The 18,986-nt window shown below is 44.9% G+C and overlaps 1 protein-coding gene across 1 annotated transcript in view; it reads left to right on the forward strand.

Annotated features, from left to right (window-relative positions):
• The window catches only part of DGKG (diacylglycerol kinase gamma), a 164,957-nt gene that overhangs the window by 67,571 nt on the left and 78,400 nt on the right, over positions 1–18,986 (forward strand). Inside the window, 2 exon segments of the mRNA XM_082221770.1 lie at positions 10,157–10,497; positions 14,938–15,014. Of these exon segments, the coding sequence (XP_082077896.1) occupies positions 10,431–10,497; positions 14,938–15,014 (144 nt within the window). The 5' untranslated portion in view covers positions 10,157–10,430.

The following is an 18,986-nucleotide window of genomic DNA, read 5'->3' on the forward strand; positions in this document are numbered from 1 at the left end:
ACCTTATTCAGTTTTATTTCTGCCAACCTAGCAGTTCGAAAGCACACTAGTGCAAGTAGATAAATAGGTACCACTGTGGCGGGAAGGTAAGCTGCATTTCTGTGCGCTCTGGCACTTGTCATGGTGTCCTGTTGCGCCAGAAGCGGTTTAGTCATGCTGGCCACATGACCCAGAAAACTGTCTGTGGACAAACACCAGCTCCCCCGGCCTGAAGTGAGGTGAGTGCCTCACCCCATACCTGCCTTTGACTGGACTTAACTGTCCAGGAGTCCTTTACCTTTACCTTTGTTTCTTTTATCAAGGGAACCTAGAACCCAGGGGCTGAATGCAGCCCTCCATGCCTCTCTATTTGGCCCTCAGGGCACACCCTTCACTGGCCCTGCTTGCCCCCTTCCCCAAGTGTTTTTGCCTGCCTGGAATGTGCCCGTTAATAATTATTCTTGTCTAGATGGAGGATACAGAGAATGTGGGTGTATAAACTGGACTACTGGACAAAGGTAGTGTTTACATTTGTTTCTCCACCCACTTTTGCCCCTGGCCCCACCTACCACTGGTAGGTCTGTCCTGTCCCTCCCCCCTCAGAGAAAGATTTCCCAGAAAGTTATGTAACCCTCAAGCTGGAAAAGCTTCTCTACCCCTGTTTTAAACCTTTGGAGACTGCAGACTGCCTTCTTGCTGAAATGGAAAATGAATTCCAACACAGCAAGGTTACCCCCTCCACCTCTCATGTGTAGACAGGAGATCGAATTGCTGGTACTGGGAAAGGATTTTGGAGCATCATGCAAAATTCAGCCGATGTGCATTATGGCTGACCGGGCCGAAAGATTTACAGCAGAGTTGCATGAACTCCCCTTGATTCCCTCCTCCACAGCCGGGGCCATTGCAACACTCTTGTTATTTGGAAGGAACTAGAGCAGGCAGGGAGCTGCTTGCTTCCTGCTGGGATCCCACAACCCTTTCTCTTGTTGAGGAAAATCCCTGCTATGTACATGCTGCCATCCTGCATAATCGTGACCAGGCTGAGAAACTGAATCTATAATCAAAACATTTCCAAAATAGCCTAGCCTCGGGGGATTTCCCACTGGTTGCCTGCTCATCTGCTGTACCCAGAAAGGCTGCCTTCCATGTTACGTCACGGGTGCCTGAGAAGAATGCTGGCAGCAAAGAGTCGGCTTATCAAGAGGAAATGCTTTCTAGTAGTCTATGGTCTTGAGCACCAGAGCTTCTGTTTCTGGTCTATGTCAAAAACATTATGCTTTGTGGCTCAGCCAGCCATCAGCGAAACACTAAGAGAAGAGCCTGTGATCATAAGTGCTCTGGGCAGAAGGAATAATAATAATAAAAACCCCAACCAGCTCCACCAAGCTAAGCTACCAGAAGCAGCACAAGAGAACTGCAAGGCTACATTTGGGTGTAATGCTGAGCCAGAGTTTGATCAAACCACAGTTTGTCCAGTGAGCAAGGATTGTTCTTGCAGATGCCCAAATAAACTATAGCTTGTTTCAGCTGATGTTTCCCCCTCCCCAAATGCCCAGCTGCTATATCAATGCCCTCTGTCACTGATTCACTTCTGCAGAAACAAGATGGAAAACTGAAGTGTGCTGCTCCTCTGGCCACAACTCTGAGCAAAAGGCTCTGTTCCCCCTATCCTGGGTGCTCCTCGTGAAGGCTCACAACACACACAAAATCTTCATGAACAAAAGTGACTGAGCAGGCCCACTCACCTGGCAGATTTGGAGAGAAAACAATCTGATCTGCCAACCAAAAAAATTTCTGGACCCCTGATGTGCACTGTTTAAGGAAGTACTTCCTTTTGTCTTCCACCCTATTGCTTGCAGTTCAAGGCTGGTCTTGCTTTTTTATTGTCTTTTATGTAAGCTGAGAAAGTTTCTTTACTACCAGGGTGCAAAACTATTGGGCATAAACATAAGAACCTCTTCATTCCATGCACTGATAATAAGTCCCAGTCTATAGTCTATACTAGCTGCAGGCTACCCTGTAGAAAAATTAAAAAGCAAACATAAATAGTTTAAGGCAGGCTTGGAAGAAAGAGGAAGTTCAGGGAAGAACCTGAGACTGATTAATAGGTTTGCTGTGCAGAAGAGGAAACTATTGCACACTTTTGAAAAAGCATGAAAATATTTTTCTGTGCTTCCCCCCTCCCCTTTTTGAGGTCTGCTCAAACCTGACTGCTGTGCATTGTGAGAATACAAAAGAGAGTCATGAGACTGTACCTGTGGGCTGTGCATTTTATATTTGGAACATCAGTGCTACTTCTGATCCCTAAAAGATGACTGTCCCAGGTGTGCCCCAACAGCAGAAGTGTGGAGTTCGCTTTTACTGCACAAACTGAACATGGCAAAAGGTCGTTTGCTCCAGTTTCTTAAAGAACCTCACTTTAGGCCAAGACGCTTATTCTGCAGGTTAAAACAATGTTTTTTAAAAGCAGACCAACGAACCAGGCATGTTCAGCAGCAGCAGCTGACCACAGATCACTATCAGCCTGTCGAAGTAGGAAGTATTTTGGCATTTCCCCTTGATATCTTATTGAACATTCTCTCAGAAATCGGAGGCCCTGTAGTTGACGGGGTCACCTGCCTGCTATTTGCGGCTTATCTGTGTGTCTCTGTGTGCACATGCAGTTAGTTTGTACCATTTTTATTTTTTTAACCGTGCCTTCCAGCAGCGCACTCAGGGTGTCTAGCAAGATCACTGTCGGCTGACAGTGTGTGTGGAGGGGGTGATGCAGCTTTTCATGGTGCAACTGCTCTAACGCCCACAGCATGTGCAGATTAGATAGCAAGAGTGACTTTCAAGGGCTCAAGAGGCAGAGAGTCCAAACGCCCTCCAAGTGCTCTGTGTGCGGGTGAGGGGAGGATGACTATATAACGTAACTGCTTCAGGATTTCTCTTTGAGAAATGGCTGAGGGAGGGAAAGCACTGCAAATATTTTAGCAGGCTGGAGATCAAAGGTGCCCTTTCTCCCCCAGAAGTTGGAGCCGCAATCCATTTCCTACTCTCTCCGGAGCTTTGCTCCCTGGATCCCTGGCTGCTGCTGAGTGGGATTCCCATCTCAGCCGCAAGAAATGCTGCCGGCCATCGTTCTCTCAACAGCAGCAGCCTCTTGTCCCCTGCCCACTCTGGCACTAGGAGATTTGCAGCTGGGGGGAAGGAGTGGGTGGGCAAGCCAGAGGAGGCAGCAACTGAAAGGAGGGGAAGTTGCTGAGCTCGCTGAGAGCAGCTGTGCTATCAAGGTGAGGAAACTCTGTTGCAGGCATCACGACCAGGGGGAGAAGATTGGGCAGGGCGTGTGATTTCTTTTTAAGATGCCAGTGGAGAAGAGAGCATGAGTATCCTCCCCTCTAGCACTTCCTCTCATTTCATGTCTACTTTTTGCAAGGAATATGATGTGAAAATGGAGAAGCCAGTTGGGAAATGTAAGTGGGAGCACTTTTATTCTAAAAGCATCACATCCAGGAAACCACGGTACTTTCATACACACAGTGGTGTAGCGTGGGTTGTCAGCACCCGGGGCAAGGCAAGTAATTTGTGCCCCCTAACCCGTGGATTTGCGCCCCCTAACCAGTGGATTTGCGCCCCCTAACCTTAACCCCCAGATGTTGCGCCCGGTGCGGCCGCCCCCCCTGCACCCCCCACGCTACGCCACTGCATACACACACACACACACGGTTGCCTAGATTAAGGGAAGGACCTCAATCACTTTCGTTACTCTGCAGTTCTATGGTTCTGTGATTCCATCGCCAATTGGTTATAGCTAGAAACTCATGGTCTGAAGCTCAACATCAAAAAAACGAAGATCATGGCCACTGGGCCCATCACCTCCTGGCAAATAGAAGGGGAAGAAATGGAGGCAGTGAGAGATTTTACTTTCTTGGGCTCCATGATCAGTGCAGATGGTGATAGCAGCCACGAAATTAAAAGACGCCTGCTCCTTGGGAGAAAGGCGATGGCAAACCTAGACAACATCTTAAAAAGCAGAGACATCACCTTGCCAACAAAGGTCCGTATAGTAAAAGCCATGGTTTTCCCAGTAGTGATGTATGGAAGTGAGAGCTGGACCATAAAGAAGGCTGATCGCCGAAGAATTGATGCTTTTGAATTATGGTGCTGGAGGAGACTCTTGAGAGTCCCATGGACTGCAAGAAGATCAAACCTCTCCATTCTGAAGGAAATCAGCCCTGAGCGCTCACTGGAAGGACAGATCGTGAAGCTGAGGCTCCAATACTTTGGCCACCTCATGAGAAGAGAAGACTCCCTGGAAAAGACCCTGATGTTGGGAAAGATGGAGGGCACAAGGAGAAGGGGACGACAGAGAATGAGATGGTTGGATGGTGTTCTTGAAGCTACCAGCATGAGTTTGATCAAACTGCGGGAGGCAGTGGAGGACAGAAGTGCCTGGCGTGCTCTGGTCCATGGGGTCACGAAGAGTCGGACACGACTAAACGACTAAACAACAACAAAGAAACTCATGGAACAAGCCCTCCCAAAGCTTGGACAAATCACACTGATGCCTGAAAGATAAAACCATGTAGAAATCTAATAGGCCTGGGGAGGACATTCCAAATTACAGGCCCCATCACAGAGAAGCTCCTGTCCCCACTAGCCACCCATCTCACCTCAGAATTTGGGTGTGTGTGGTGGATTCTACATACAGAAGTAGTGATCTCTCAGAGAAGCTGATGCCAAAGCATTACTCACAGACCAAATGTAGGTGGAGCCAAAGGCAGAGCTAACTAATTCTAGGTTTGTGCCCATCCTCCTCCCTGCTGAATTCTACAAGAGGAGGAAGCTGGCAAGCAGTGCCGCCCCCTAGATTGCTTGTTAGAAGGCAGGCAGGCAGATGGACGTTGACTGAAGGAGGGTAGATTGAATTTAATGGGGCAGTACCCCCTTTGCTCTAATGGAGCACAGACTTTGCAAGGAGAATATCAAGCAGGTTTTTTTTAATCCCCTCCTAAATCTCAAAAGTCACACTCTCTTCCTCTCCCACACATATTATGCCTCTATTTGAATGCAGAGACATTCTGCAAACATTTTTGTCAATCCACTGTCCTCTGGCCAATCAGGTCTCTGCAGCACTCAGCCAATCCTAATCCAATAATATAGCTATGGCAAAGAAGTTCCTCCCATGTGTCCCTGGGCAGAAAAACCATGTAAAAATGGAGTGCTAGGGCTGCCAGTTTTCCAGCCAGAGTAGTGAAGGTTCCCCCTTCTTCCAATTCTGTTGGATTGTATTCCTCAGTATAGATCTAATAGGGCTACATTGAAAAATCGTCCAAGCATGCTTGGAATTGTTTCCTTGAAGGCCACACCTCAAAGCACATTATTGGTAGCTAGCCAGGAGAAGGGGGTGGTTGTTAGTTTAAGTGGCTAGTTTTATTATTATTTTTAAATTGTTAAGAGAGAGCAATGGTGAGCAAAGTGTAGCTATATTTCTGTAATATCTAATTTTTACTTAATCGTTTGCATTTTTGTGAAAGGGGGATTGGGAGAAGTGGTGGGTGGTTTCTGCATGTGTTGCAGCTTTCAACATTTACATGGTATTGGAAATGTAGGGTTTGTGTGTGTGCGTAGATTTGAGAGATGTATGAAGGGATTGCATTCCTGTTTCCCCCCCCCCTTAGGTTTTAATAATGCTCCTGTGTGTTTAGTTGGTTATTGTGAGAGCAGTCTGCTGGACTAGATGGGCCGTTGACCTTATCCAGCAGCCTCTTCTACTGTGATGATTATAAGTACAGTGGTCCCCTGGTTCTCAAACTTAATCCATTCCGGAAGTCTGCTCGACTCCTGAAACCATTCAAAAACCAAGGCGCAGCTTCCGATTGGCTGCAGGAACTTCCTGCAGTCAAGTAGAAGCCATGTCAGATGTCTGGCTTCAGAAAAACGTTCACAAACCAGAACACTTACTTCTGGGTTTGCAGCGTTCGGGTTCCGATTTGTTTGACAACTAAGCCATTCAAAAACCAAGGTACCACTGTTTATACAAAAGCTACCTGTTGTGGAATCATCTTATTAAATGTAGAGTTTCCACACTGAGTGAAGCTGATGCACCCTGTGCATGCTCATACCATTTTTCTCTGAGGCTTTTAGTTCCTAATTGTATCTCTGCTGAAAAGTTTATGTGTACATGCTAATACTGAAGACCTAATGTCCTGTTCTGAAGCAGCACAGTCCATGGGTGCCCCAGAAGACAGAATATTGGCCTGGGGCAATGGTGAGAATCTAGATCAGTGAAAGAGACAGTCCACTGTGCAGATATTCACAGGCAGCCAATACAGAATGGGTTCTGGAGAAACAAGAGAGCAGGATATAAGATTTGCAGGACCATGGACAGATCACTAGGTAGAGGGAACTTCCTCCAACGGTCCCAGATAATGGCTTATATCCTTCAGCACTTCAGACCTAAGTACATTCCCAAATACTCCATCCCCATGGAATGGAGATTCTTAAGGTACTGCCCTCAGGTCTGAGGCCTGGCACTTTGATGCTTTTTCATTACTTACTGCCTCTTATGTTCTCTGCACTGATGAGCAGGACTTAGGGAGCAAGAGGTTCTGGGATCTTGATTTCCAGGCTCAAGATCAGGGGCTGGGTCTTGCTCCTCTGGTAGGGATGTGGGCAAGATGGACTCAACCAGCACTTCTCACTCCTCGTCCAAGCTATTGCTTTTAGGCTCTTGTGTGATCTGGTATTCCAGTTATGTAGGGTTGCTGGCTGCGCAGAGAGCCCACACACCAACAGCTTAGTACAGTTTGCTCGTGGAGGTAAATGTCTGCATAGTCCTATAGATCTTTCCTAATAACTGTTCTTTCCTACAATAAAGATGTGAATCTTGTACTTTGGTTTAGTCAGTCAGAATCTATAGCATAACTTTTCCACTGGTTGGTGTGGCCAAAGGCAAAAGTGAGCAGAGCTGTGTATCTTTTTACATTTGGCTACATTCTGGCCATTGAGAAATCACAGTGCGTGCACACACACAAACACACACACACACACACACACACACACACACACACCTTCATCCAGTCAAGCAGCTCGCATCATTGCAAAAATACAGTATATAAAACCAACTCACATGGAGTAGAACAATATAAATTCAGGAAAACATTATAGTTTTCAGCAACCGTAATAGTGGGAGTGGAGGTAGGGATTCAAGCAGTGATTCCCGATTTCAAAAGACAAGTGTTATGAGTCAAATGTACAAGATAAATCTCGTTAGAACAATGGTCAGTGGTTTTTGAATACAGTGGTACCTCGGTTTAAGAACTTAATCTATTCCTGAAGTCCATTCTTAAACCAAAACAGTTCTTAAACTGAGGCGCGCTTTCCGTAATGAGGCCTCCCGCCGCCAGTGCCCTTCCACCGTTCGGCTTCCATTCATAGACTGAGGTAAAGTTTGCAAACACTACTTCCAGTTTTGAGGAGTTCGTAAACCGAATAGTTCGTTAACAGGGCTGTTTGTAAACCGAGGTACCACTGTTCAGCTCTGTTAATCCAGCCTTCTTTTCTCTCATTTGTAACATGCTGACCTCCCGTCGGAGGCAGTGTGCCTCTGAATGCCAGTTGCTGTGAATCGCAAGTTGAAAGAGTGCTGTTTCACCCAGGACGTGCTTGTGGGCTTCCCATAGGCACCTGGTTGGCTATGGTGAGAACAGGAAGCTAGACTAGACGAACTTTTGGCTAGATCCATTGGGGCTCTTCTTATGGCATTATATATTCTTAAACTTCTAAAATTAACTTCCCTCCTCTGTCATTCAGATAGTGATCATGCATGTATTCTAAATGCCCGAGAGAACGTAGACCAGGGCATGGATTCCCTCAATTTTTCACAACCATCATGCACTTTTACAGGAAAGCACCAAATTTACATCAGGCATGGACTGCAACATGGTGATCATCCTATGGAGGCATGTGGAATAAGTCATGTTTCCAGTGTACTCCATTCAATTCTCTTTCCTATCCTGGTTTTGCATGTTTCTCCCCTCACAGAGTTACAGTTCCCAGCAACTTTAGCAAATTACAGTGCCCAGAATTCTTTTAGGGAAAGAATGTGCTCTGAATGTGCTTTAAATGTATAGTGTATACACCCTTATGGTTTAGGTACCCAGTGGAGAGAGTTCTCACTGCCAAGAGCATTACACAAAGCTTTTGTCCTCACATGCAATATCTGAGCTCACTGGAGAAAGAATTGCGGTTCTCAAGGATCTTGTTTTAGTGTTTTGATTAGCACTGGAGACCCTGCAGCTTCTCTACAGAACTTGCTAGGTAGATGTTATTTAGACCATGTAATAAATTAGTGAGGTGGCTGCGCTGTCTCTACACAAACAACATAGTGTCTGGAAAGATCGTCACTCATTGCACACATCTTTAGGAATCCCCTTTGTTTGTGTTATTTAGATGGGAAATTAGAGGTTAATAGAGCTTTTTACAATGTCTCCTATGTAATTAAAATGTCTGGGCACCCAGCAATTTCTAGAAAGTTGCAGAAAGGGTTGCTTGCTTGATTTGACTTTTGCACGAGGTGTAAATGTTAAACAGGATGGTGGAATGAATGTGGCTGCTCATTCTGCCAGGTTCTCCATGAATTGTGAGGCATAATGCCAAATGGCTTTCCTAAGATAATTGATTGTTTTCAGAAAAAGGGCCCAATCTTTGCCTTTACTGAACCGTCGGATACCTTCTGTATTTTGGGAAACTGTTATTCATTTCTGAAACTGAAATCAGCTGCTTATATTCAAATCAAGATGAACTACGTTGTTCCTGCTTTGAAGTTCCTTGTATGGTTCATCTGAGCTCATGGCTGAGAGATTCACTCATTTATTAGGATACAGCAGAGCTATTTTATATTAGCAACACTGTCCATCAAATCTGGCAAAAAGCTTGTATTTACTTACTTTATTTTATCCCACCCATCTCTGAGTTGCTCAGAGTAGCATACATGGTTACCTTGTGCGCTCTTTCTCTCACATGACAGCCCTGTGAGATAGCTTAGCCTTAGGCTAAGAAATAACAATTTGTCCAAGGGCATCCAGGACATTTATCCAAGCGATATCTGCATCATACTATTATGAGGGGTTTCTTGGTGTGTGTGAAGGCTGTATGCCTCAGACCCTTCTAATTCCTAGATCCAGCATGGATTCAATCCCTGGAATAGCCAGGCTAGCTACCTGGTGAGTTAGTGGTCCTCTAAGTATGGACCATTAAGGTAGCAAAGGAAGTGGCTCTGTGCTAGACAACAAATGGATGGGTCTGCCTCCCACAATTTGCTAGTAGTTAGAAATACAAAGGCAGAGTTGATGCATGTGAAGTAGAAGCTAGAAGCAGGTGAGAGACAGAACCATGCCCGATTTCTGCTTTAATCCAAGGCTGTGACCAAGGCCTTCTTGGCATGTTGGGGCCATGATCCTCTCCATCAGGTTGTATATATGTGTAAATATGTGTTTGGTGTACCTCATTCCCCCAAAGAATCATGGGAATGATAGGGTGCTGGGTACTGTGAGGAGACCGCTGTTTCCCTTACAGACCTACAGTTCCCAGAGTTCCTTAGCAAGAAGGATTGATTGTTAAACTGCTCTGAGAATTGTTGTTTGAGGGGATAGGGAGGACTCTCCTAAACTCTCAGCAACCTGAACAAACTCCAGCTCCCAGGATTCTGGCTCAGATCATTTTTAAAGAGTAATTGCTTTGGTGCATTCCTGGTCCCCTCCCACGTGGGTTACAAGAGTGAGTGGGAGAGTGGTGGTTAGCAGCCACGGGATCATAAGACCTGTCTGACTCCACTGCAGGGCTGTTGTGCAGCAGCTGGGCAAACAAGGGGATGTGAGAGGCTCTCCTGAACATCTCCTCTTTTTCACAGCCATGAGTGTTAAAATTGGTATAATAATGCTTTAAATGTACCATACGGATGTGGCCAGGCTTTAAACCTGTGTGACACTCCAACCACAACCCCATACTGGAAATGGCCTGTTTCATTGTGGGGGCTCTGGAATTTCCCCCTCTCTCTCAATTCATTTTTCAAATTGTTAAATAAGCTTGAGTCAGCACAGTTCTGCCTTTGTTTCCCTGAAAGCCAGCATGAAAGAAAAAGATTTGGGGGAAATGTATGCATTCTATAACTTGCACATTTTAATTCTAGATTTGAAGACACTGGCGTTTCTCCAGGAAGCATTTTCTGATGGCACTCCTAGCTACAGCGGAGACAAAGATGGCTCTGCGGAGACCAGGCACATTGGCGTTCATCCTGATCAGGATCTGAGTTCTGCTGTGTAGAAAAACAACAGTGACTCAGTAGACATCTGCAGAGCAAAATTTGAGCGATGGTCCAGAATAATTTCTTGTTCTAGAGGTGCAGCTCCTCCTGAAGACCTCTGCTAAGGGTGGAGACAGCCTCCCCAAAGCTTGCCTGAAAGATGAACGATGGCACCTGGATCACCCTTAGTCCGGCAGAGTTTGCTCAGCTCCAGCAGTATTCTGAGTGTAAGTACCGTCCCTCTCTCAGCTCAAATGCTTGCCATTTCAGTATGGGTTGTTTATGCCAGCATTAGCACAACAGCTTCCAGCACGTGGTGGATCAGATGCATGCAATCCTTGTCCTTTCTTTCACAAGAAGGATACAATTAATTTGTACTGTGATGTGTCATTCTGTGAGGTATGCCACAATAACTTAAGCACAGAACATCCAAGTACATGAAATAAGATCTTTTAAAACCCAGAGATGTAAATTTAAGTCCTGACTACATGGGAAGTGTTTGAGAGGTATGTGTGTCATCAAATACACAGGGCATTGGGCTCATACCCCCACCATGAACCACCTGCAGTCCATCCTGGAAGCCTGTTAGTCTGCAGAACAGGCAGGGATGGTAGTGAGGGATTCGTGTGGGTTTGAAAGGGTGGTGTGTTCCACACAAGGGAAGAATCTGCAAAGCTGTATTTAATGTGATACTTTCATTTTTCAAGTACTGCTCCCAGCATTGAAGGGCCAAACTGAGAGCCTGAGAAGCTCTTAATTCCAAAGGTGGTTTCCCCCCACCCCACTACTAAGCGCTTAGGCTTTAGCAAAATTCATAGCAGATAGAAATGATAAAGCTAGTGTATGCAGGTCAATAACTTGGTGCACTCTCTTGGGTTTTCTCTTTCGCAAAGATCTGGCATCTGGAAGAGAAGTGTTCCTGCTGCAAAGGCCTAAGATAACATTTTGATACTCCTGTGTGGTAGGGCTCTGCGATGCTACCGTGAAATGTGTCAGTTTTCATGGGGACTTGTATGTAAGAGGGCTGAACTCTGTATTTGGAAATACCAAACACCTAGGGTGGAATTCGAAGGGACGCGGGTGGCGCTGCGGTCTAAGCCACAGAGCCTAGGGCTTGCCGATCAGAAGCTTGGCGGTTCAAATCCCCACGACTGGGTGAGCTCCTGTTGCTTGGTCCCAGCTCCTGCAAGCCTAGCAGTTTGAAAGCACATCAAAGTGCAAGTAGATAAATAGGCGTTTCCGTGCACTGCTCTGGTTTGCCAGAAGTGGCTTAGTCATGCTGGCCACGTGACCTGGAAAAACTGTCTGTGGACAAACGCCAGCTCCCTCGGCCAGTAAAGCAAGATGAGCGTGCAACCCTAGAGTCATCTGCAACTGGACCTAACAGTCAGGGGTACCTTTACCTTTAGGGTGGATTTCAGTGCTGCGCTGTTGCAACTGCTCTGTCTGTGCAAGCATATCAGCTTGCTGGGCAGCATGACCCCCTCTGCTCTCCCCATGTGCTGGGGTTCTCCCAACACCCCAAGGCAATGGGGGGGGTAAAGGGGGAGGAGAGAGGGGAAACCCTCATTACTGATGACGTTTATTATGTGAAGCCCACCCCAAGTCTCAAAACCCATGTCTCGTTTTGTTTTCACAGCATAATTTTTGCACTTTCCCACCAAAGCCTCATCCCTTGCATTCCACCACCAGACCTAAAGGACAGTGTTTCCAATGCCTTCTCAAGCAGATTTCGATCATGGAGGAAACGCGAAGGCTTTCTAAAAATTGTTTGTGCCTGCGGATCCATTCACATTACCCTTTTTAATTTATTTTTTCTATCCAGGCTAACAAAAATGCTTAAAGTGTGCTTGGGGTGAAGTGGTCCAATGATCCAAATGTTGCATCCATGTGTCAATGCATGAACGCAGCACTTGCCAAGTATGAATATGTACAGCTATGGACCTATGGAAAAAATGCAGCTCAGCCAGGTGCCTGCCTGGTGTCTGCTGGGCTAAGTCTGCAGGGCTTTTCTTCTGTTCTTACAATGTGAATGACCACAAGGCCCTCATTGGCTGAAGTGGGAGAAGAGAGAACACCTAGAGAACAGATTAAGGGGCAGCTCCACATCCAAATGGGCTGGCAGTGCAATTTGTGGGGGAAGGAGGAATGTTAGTCTCAATACGGACTAGTCAAAGTCTAAGTCAATGGAGCCAGCACTAAAGAGGCAGCCCTTCAGTGTGTCCACACATACAACAATCTTCTCTGTTTGTGGTTGGTGCATATACTTCCACATTGGAAGCCTGGGGAATAAGGATGCACAGAACAATTTCTTCCCACTGACCTTATTGCTCCAAATGTAATCCTTCTGAGACTCTAGCCCAAACACTGTGATATTCATGACCACTTTAAGAGATGGGATCTTGAGCATTTGATATGAGCAGTCCCCTTAGTTTATTTTTAGTAGCCTTTTTTAGGCATCTGAAAGCAGATTCCCTTCTTTTAAGCATTTTCCTCTGGTATTTCAGCCGATGTTGATCCTCTGGGGCTGACTTCCTAATCCAGGGCAGCTGAGCTGTGAGCCTGCTGGGATGTTTCACCTCCTGGAGCTCTGAGACCCCAGGAAGGGAGATTAAAAAAAGAAACTGGCTTCCATCACGACTTCTTATGAAAGAACCCTTCTCAAATATTTTAGTGGCAGAAATAATGGATGATAGCGATCACAACCTGCTAAATTAATGCTGTTCTTTGCACCGGGAGAGCATGGGGAGCTAAGCTGCTTTCAAGTCACATCACTCAGTTGTTCAGACAGGAAGGGCTACAGTGAAAATGCTTCTATCCCATGACAGATGCAAGTTTCCAGTCATTGAAGGAGGAAAATCCAGCATGCCAGTGAACAGTTAATTTTTGTGCACAAGTTTTGAAATGGGTGGAAAGGGCATTTAGGCTGCATACACGCCATACATTTATATCACATCTCCCCACCTTGAGAATTCTCAGAGCTCCGCTATGTTATGGGTGCTGGGAATTCTAGTTCTGTGAAAGCTAAATTACAGACCCCAGGAGGGAGATGTGCTTTAAATAGGTTTAAAATGTATGGGTGGGTGGGTGTGCTGTTTTTGTTTTTTTTAATATATATTTTATTAAAGATTTCTTAGATTACAAAATTACTTGCATTGTCTCTTTTTCAAGTTGTGTTTTCTACAGATGAGTTTCATTTGTTGTGAGACATTAGTATTAGATTAGGAAGAAAAGAGGGGGGAAGAAGGGGAAGGGAATTAGGAAACACTGGCCTGCGAGCGCTCCAAGTGGAGAACAGCCTTTACCAAAGGTGTCATGGACTTTGAAGACACTCGAACTCAGGAGGCAAGGGAGAAACGAGCTAAGAGGAAGGCACATTTGGCAAACCCTCACCTTGACCAACTCCCGCCCGGAAACATATGTCCCCACTGTGGAAGGATGTATGGAGCCAGAAGTGGCTCCACAGTCACTTACAGACTTACTGTTCAGACCGTGTTCATGAAAGACAGCTATGAGTGATTGCCGAAGAAGAAAGAAGAAGAGTAGCAATAGCAGTGAGGAGTGGTGGTGGTGAGGAAATGGTGTCCCAAACAGGGCCTTGTGTGCTGCAGCTCTGATGCTGCATGGATGGCACTATCCTGGGAAAGATTAACCCACCCTAAAACAGTTGCTCTGAGACCCTTAGTCTCATGTTCATTTTCCTGTATGTGTATATATTCCCCTGGTGCACCTTAGGATATACAGCTGTTGGGAATGGGGTGTGGAGGAAGCCATGCCTAATAAAAACCCTACCAGAGGGCTCTCTTATTAAGCATCCATCCAACCAGGTTACCTATGTGAAGCCTGCAAGACTATCTTGGCTGTGAGTCCTGAAAGTCCTGCTCCCTGCCTTGCAGGCCTTTTCCCACCTGGCCTGGGAGGGTGGGGCCCTGACTGACTCCAGCTACAAAAGCTGCTGAAGAGGACAGAGACCATCTTGGCTGTGATGCATGCATGTGTTGCAGTAGCAGTCAGCATCTGAGAAGATGGAGGAGAGGACAGAGGGTGAAGAAAGCTGTGAGTGGAAGGAGACCCTTTTCTCAACCTTTGGGACCCCCCTGGGAAATTCAGCAAACGTGCTGTACCTGGAATTTGGTGTGGATAGTGCAGCTGAATGGGACATAGTACCATCCACCTTGGGCCTGCCCATAAAAAGCAAGTCTAAAGTGAGAGAGATTAGGGTGATGTCTGCTGTTTCCAGGAACTCTTCTTGTTGTGAGACTTTTGTGGGAGAGCTGAGGGTTTGTTTAGGCCCTGGTTGAGAATCCAGAGGCTGATGTGGTGTGTGTTCCCTACACAATACTAGGGTCAAATATTTGACATTGCAACTCTGATATATCTTCTGCTTCAAAGGAAACATCTGGGGTGTTGTAAATATAACATTTAAGGTGCTCTACTCATTGCAGATTCATTAATAATTTCAAAATAAAGCACGATGGATTTTCATGAAATTTTAGAGCCCGCCATGACTTTTACAACATCATTTTGCCCAAGGTGTCGGCATGGTCATATATAATCATTCCTAAGTTTGGCAAGGGGAAATGACCTTTTGAAGAAACAGATGACATCGTCAGACTTCTATGTAATTAATATTATTCATGGTATTGGCATTAACTTTCTCCTTCTAGATTCCACAAAGAAACTGAAAGATGTTTTGGAAGAGTTCCATGGAGATGGTGTCCTAGCAAAATATAATCCAGAACAGGTAAGAAAGCTTGCTGTAAATGTATTCCTAAATTCTATATTGAATCAACACCAGTAGGCTTGTTGGTCCATTTAAACAAAATGCACACCTTCAGTCAAATTATGCCATTTGTTAGGATCAACCACCTGACATTTTGAGCAATGCACAACTCCTTCTCAGGCAAGATGTTTAAAAAGGCTGGTGTTGATTTACTGTTATTAATAGTATTACTTATATATTATTATTTCTCTCTCTCTCTTTCTCTCTCTCTCCTTTTCTTTGTTAAATTTGTAAATAAAAAAGTAATTGGAAAAAATAAAGGTGCAAATATATTATTTATCACATCACAGTTTCCAGAAGGGTAGTCACGTTTGTTTCTATTGGTTTTGTATTTCATTTTCCTCTGAGCTCATTCTTCTACATTCCCCATATCCATATATATTCTTGCCAATTCAGGATTATACTTCATGCCTCTGATAAAATGGACTGTGAGCTTATGCCATAATAAATGTCCCATTGCACTTAGGGCAGTCATTGCCTGTACCTGCTTCCCAGCAGCCCTAGGTGCAACCTGAAGCCTGCATAGAATGTAACTGAGCTTCATTGACTGTCTCCTTCCACATTCTGTTTTGAGATCGTGACCAGATGCAGATTGCATCGCTTCACCAAGGGTTAGCCTTTTCTGCATCCATCCATCCCTTACTCTGTTTACTGCCCAATGAAGAGTTCTGGAAAACTCAAATGCTCATGGCATTTTGGTTGATGTAATAATGGCATTGTCCTAAATATGGATTTTTTGAACATCTGAAGATGCATTCTGATAATAGCGTAAAAAGAGAAATGGAATAACAGTAACTGAGAGTTGCCTGTATCATCAGTTTCTAAAAATTTGCAATTTCATTCTTTATGAACAAAGGTACCAGCATGAATGAATATAGTTGCACATAAGTATTTTGATTTTCTAATCTGAAATTAGAATTCTCTAACTTGGGGGGGTGGATCATAAAGTATGCACACTTGTGTGTTTTCATTGGTTTAAACTGGGTAACATTACTACTTTCCCTTTTCCCCCTCTTAAAACCAACTTTGAACAAGTTGAGCAGAAAACATTTTCAGTTCTCACTGCATTTGCCCCCATGTTGAAAGTTGTTCCACAGATTCTCTGGGGGAGATTCCTCTGTATTTTAAGGAGAAATTAGGAGAATGCCTTTTCTGATATATATTTTTTAGAGAGGTAGGGAAACGTTTCCAAAGAGCAACAGATCTGAAGGCATGTGTTCTCTCTCTTAGGAAAAGCAGATTAGTAAGAACAATAAAAGTGGGTTGTCCCCACTTCCATGCTAAGAGAAGGAAATAGCTGCGGTGCTATTCAAGAAAAACACAAAAGGCTCCAAAACCTTAGAATATCAAATGAAATTAAATAAGAAACGGGCACAAAGAGCTTGTGAGGGAATTCTTGACACGCAAAGTAATTACGAGGACAAGCCAACAAAAGAAATGGCAGGAATTGCAATTGTGCTCCCTCTTAGGAAGAGTGTTTGCTAGGCACTTAGGAGGGAACAGGGCAAGTGCTGTGGGTTGTGGGTGGCCGTAAGTGGGCCGCACGGCTTTCTACTGAGAGCACATTGCTGTGGTTTGTGCCCCACGGCAGGAGACATTACTGTGATTATTTCCATTGCACAAAGCAGCCAATGTAGGTATAATTCATTATTACCCGCTCTGAGAAATTACCGCATTTGCCATTGGGTTTAATGACTAATTGCCTTTTAAAACCGCTTTAAAGAACAGAGTTGCTTTCCAGCAGAGGCTGCGGAGGAAGCTGCCCATAAAGGAGTGAGTGGGGGGTGGGGGGGGTATTTTCCTACAGTCCTTTTGTGCCGTTTAGCTTTTATTTTTTTAATGGTACTCCTACTACTTTATCCCTGCAGTAATAACATATGGAGAGGGGGTTGTTGCGATAACCCCCTGCTCCAAATTATACCACTGCAGCCACCTCGCTTCCTACCTGAGTTGGGAAAAGCCAGGGTGGAATTGTTATTTCCTGCTCTTTGAGGGGATATCCCGTCATTTCCTCAGACAGCCGCTTGCCTGTAGCGATGGCAACGTAGCAGTCGCTGTGAGCAGAAATCAAGGATCTGTACAGATGTGTCTGGAAGCAGGAGTGGGCGGGAGCTTTTCGGCTCTAACAGTGAACTTGCCTCCTCCTCCCCCCTCAACCGTACGTCCTCTAATGACACGTATAACAGCTTCCAGATAAATTTCTGAAGTACCTTTAAACCGTTTGCTCCTCCCTTTCTCCCACATTTCATGTGGGCTGTCCGCTATTTTTTCTTCTTTAAAGAACCTTAAATGTTGATGTGCTCAGGTCTGGCACTATGCTTCCAAAATAAAATAAAAATCTACCAGGTTTGTATTTATTGGTCAGTTTTCCACCCAAAGGCCTTTGAGATGACTTAGAAGATAAAAAAGTTTAAAAACCAAGCAACAGGGCAGCCTACTAAAAGAAGTATAACTACACAGGAGCTAGAATACTAAAAGCAAATCACTTGATGACAAAAGGCCAAGCGGAATATAGACTAACTCACCTGACTGGATGCCTGCAGTCTAACCTTCTTTTAGAGCAAGTCTGTGTGATTGCCATTCCCTTTCTCTCCATCTGAGTCAGCCTGTCTGAGAGGGGTCAGGAAGGAGAGTCTAAGGCAGGGGTGGCCAATATGATACTTTCCAGATGTTGAGGACTACAGCTCCCTAAATGGCCTTGGCCCAGTATACCTGAAGGAGCGTCTCCACCCCCATCGTTCAGCCTGGACACTGAGGTCCAGCGCCGAGGGCCTTCTGGCAGTTCCCTCGCTGCGAGAAGTGAAGCTACAGAGAACCAGGCAGAGGGCCTTCTCGGTAGTGGCACCCACCCTGTGGAACGCCCGCCCACCAGATGTCAAGGAAATAAACAACTATCTAACTTTTAGAAGACATATGAAGGCAACCCTGTTTAGGGAAGTTTTTAATGTTTGATGTTTTATCGTGTTTTTAATAATGGTATAAATAATAAATAAATTATTATTATTAGCCCTCCCATAACCAATGGGGTGGCTGTGGTGAGTGGCGTTGTCATCCCAAGCATCTTGTTGTCTATCCCTGGTCTTGGGGTTCAGTAGGGTGTGGGATATACACACCCTGCACAATAGCTGCAGATTTGTATTGAGCATTTCATCTAGCCATAATAACATAAGGGGAGCCCTGCTGGTTCAGCCCGAAGGCCCATATAGTCTACAGTGCCTATTAGATCAGATGCCTGTTAGAAGCTCACAATGCAGCAACATTCTAGCAACCATCATGATTAAAAGCATAGGTGTTGTATCCCATATTGAAGGTAACATTACCAAGAATGCACTTTTTCAGTATCTCCAGCACCTGTTATTGCACGGTGTAGAATTGGACCCAGAGGGATTTAAACCATGAAGTTCTGGTCTGCTAAGTTCCCTTAGGCTGCAGTCCTCAAGATGCTTTGCTGGAAATGAGCCCCTCTGAACACAATGGAATGTCTTTCTGAGTAATCACACAAGATTACGTTGTAAATGACTTTGGGGATTGTGCTCACTTGAGCCCAACCAGCCTCACAGGATTGTTGATAACTTTGTGATAACTGCCCTGTACTACTTGGAGGAAGTTCCAAATACAAGGACAAGAAATAAAAATAATAAATAAATGAAGCAATCTTTCATTTAATCCTTTAAACAGTTCTTGCAAAAACTCTGCCTGTTCTCTTATGTCAAAAATTTACATTTCAGGGATAAAAATTTTACAAGCCTTTTCTCTAGCATGTAAACAGTTCCATCTGCTGGGAAATTTTGACAAGGACATGCTTTTAAAATGCAAAGTTTTTTAAAATTACAGATTTCCCCCAAGTGTGTTCTGAAATAGTACAGTCGTGGGAAGGACTGTAGCACATACCATCCTGAAAGTCTGGTTTGCCTTTGTCCAGCAGAATAGCTG

Source organism: Podarcis vaucheri (genome assembly GCF_965113315.1).
Source record: "Podarcis vaucheri genome assembly, chromosome: 5".
NCBI lineage: Eukaryota > Metazoa > Chordata > Lepidosauria > Squamata > Lacertidae > Podarcis > Podarcis vaucheri.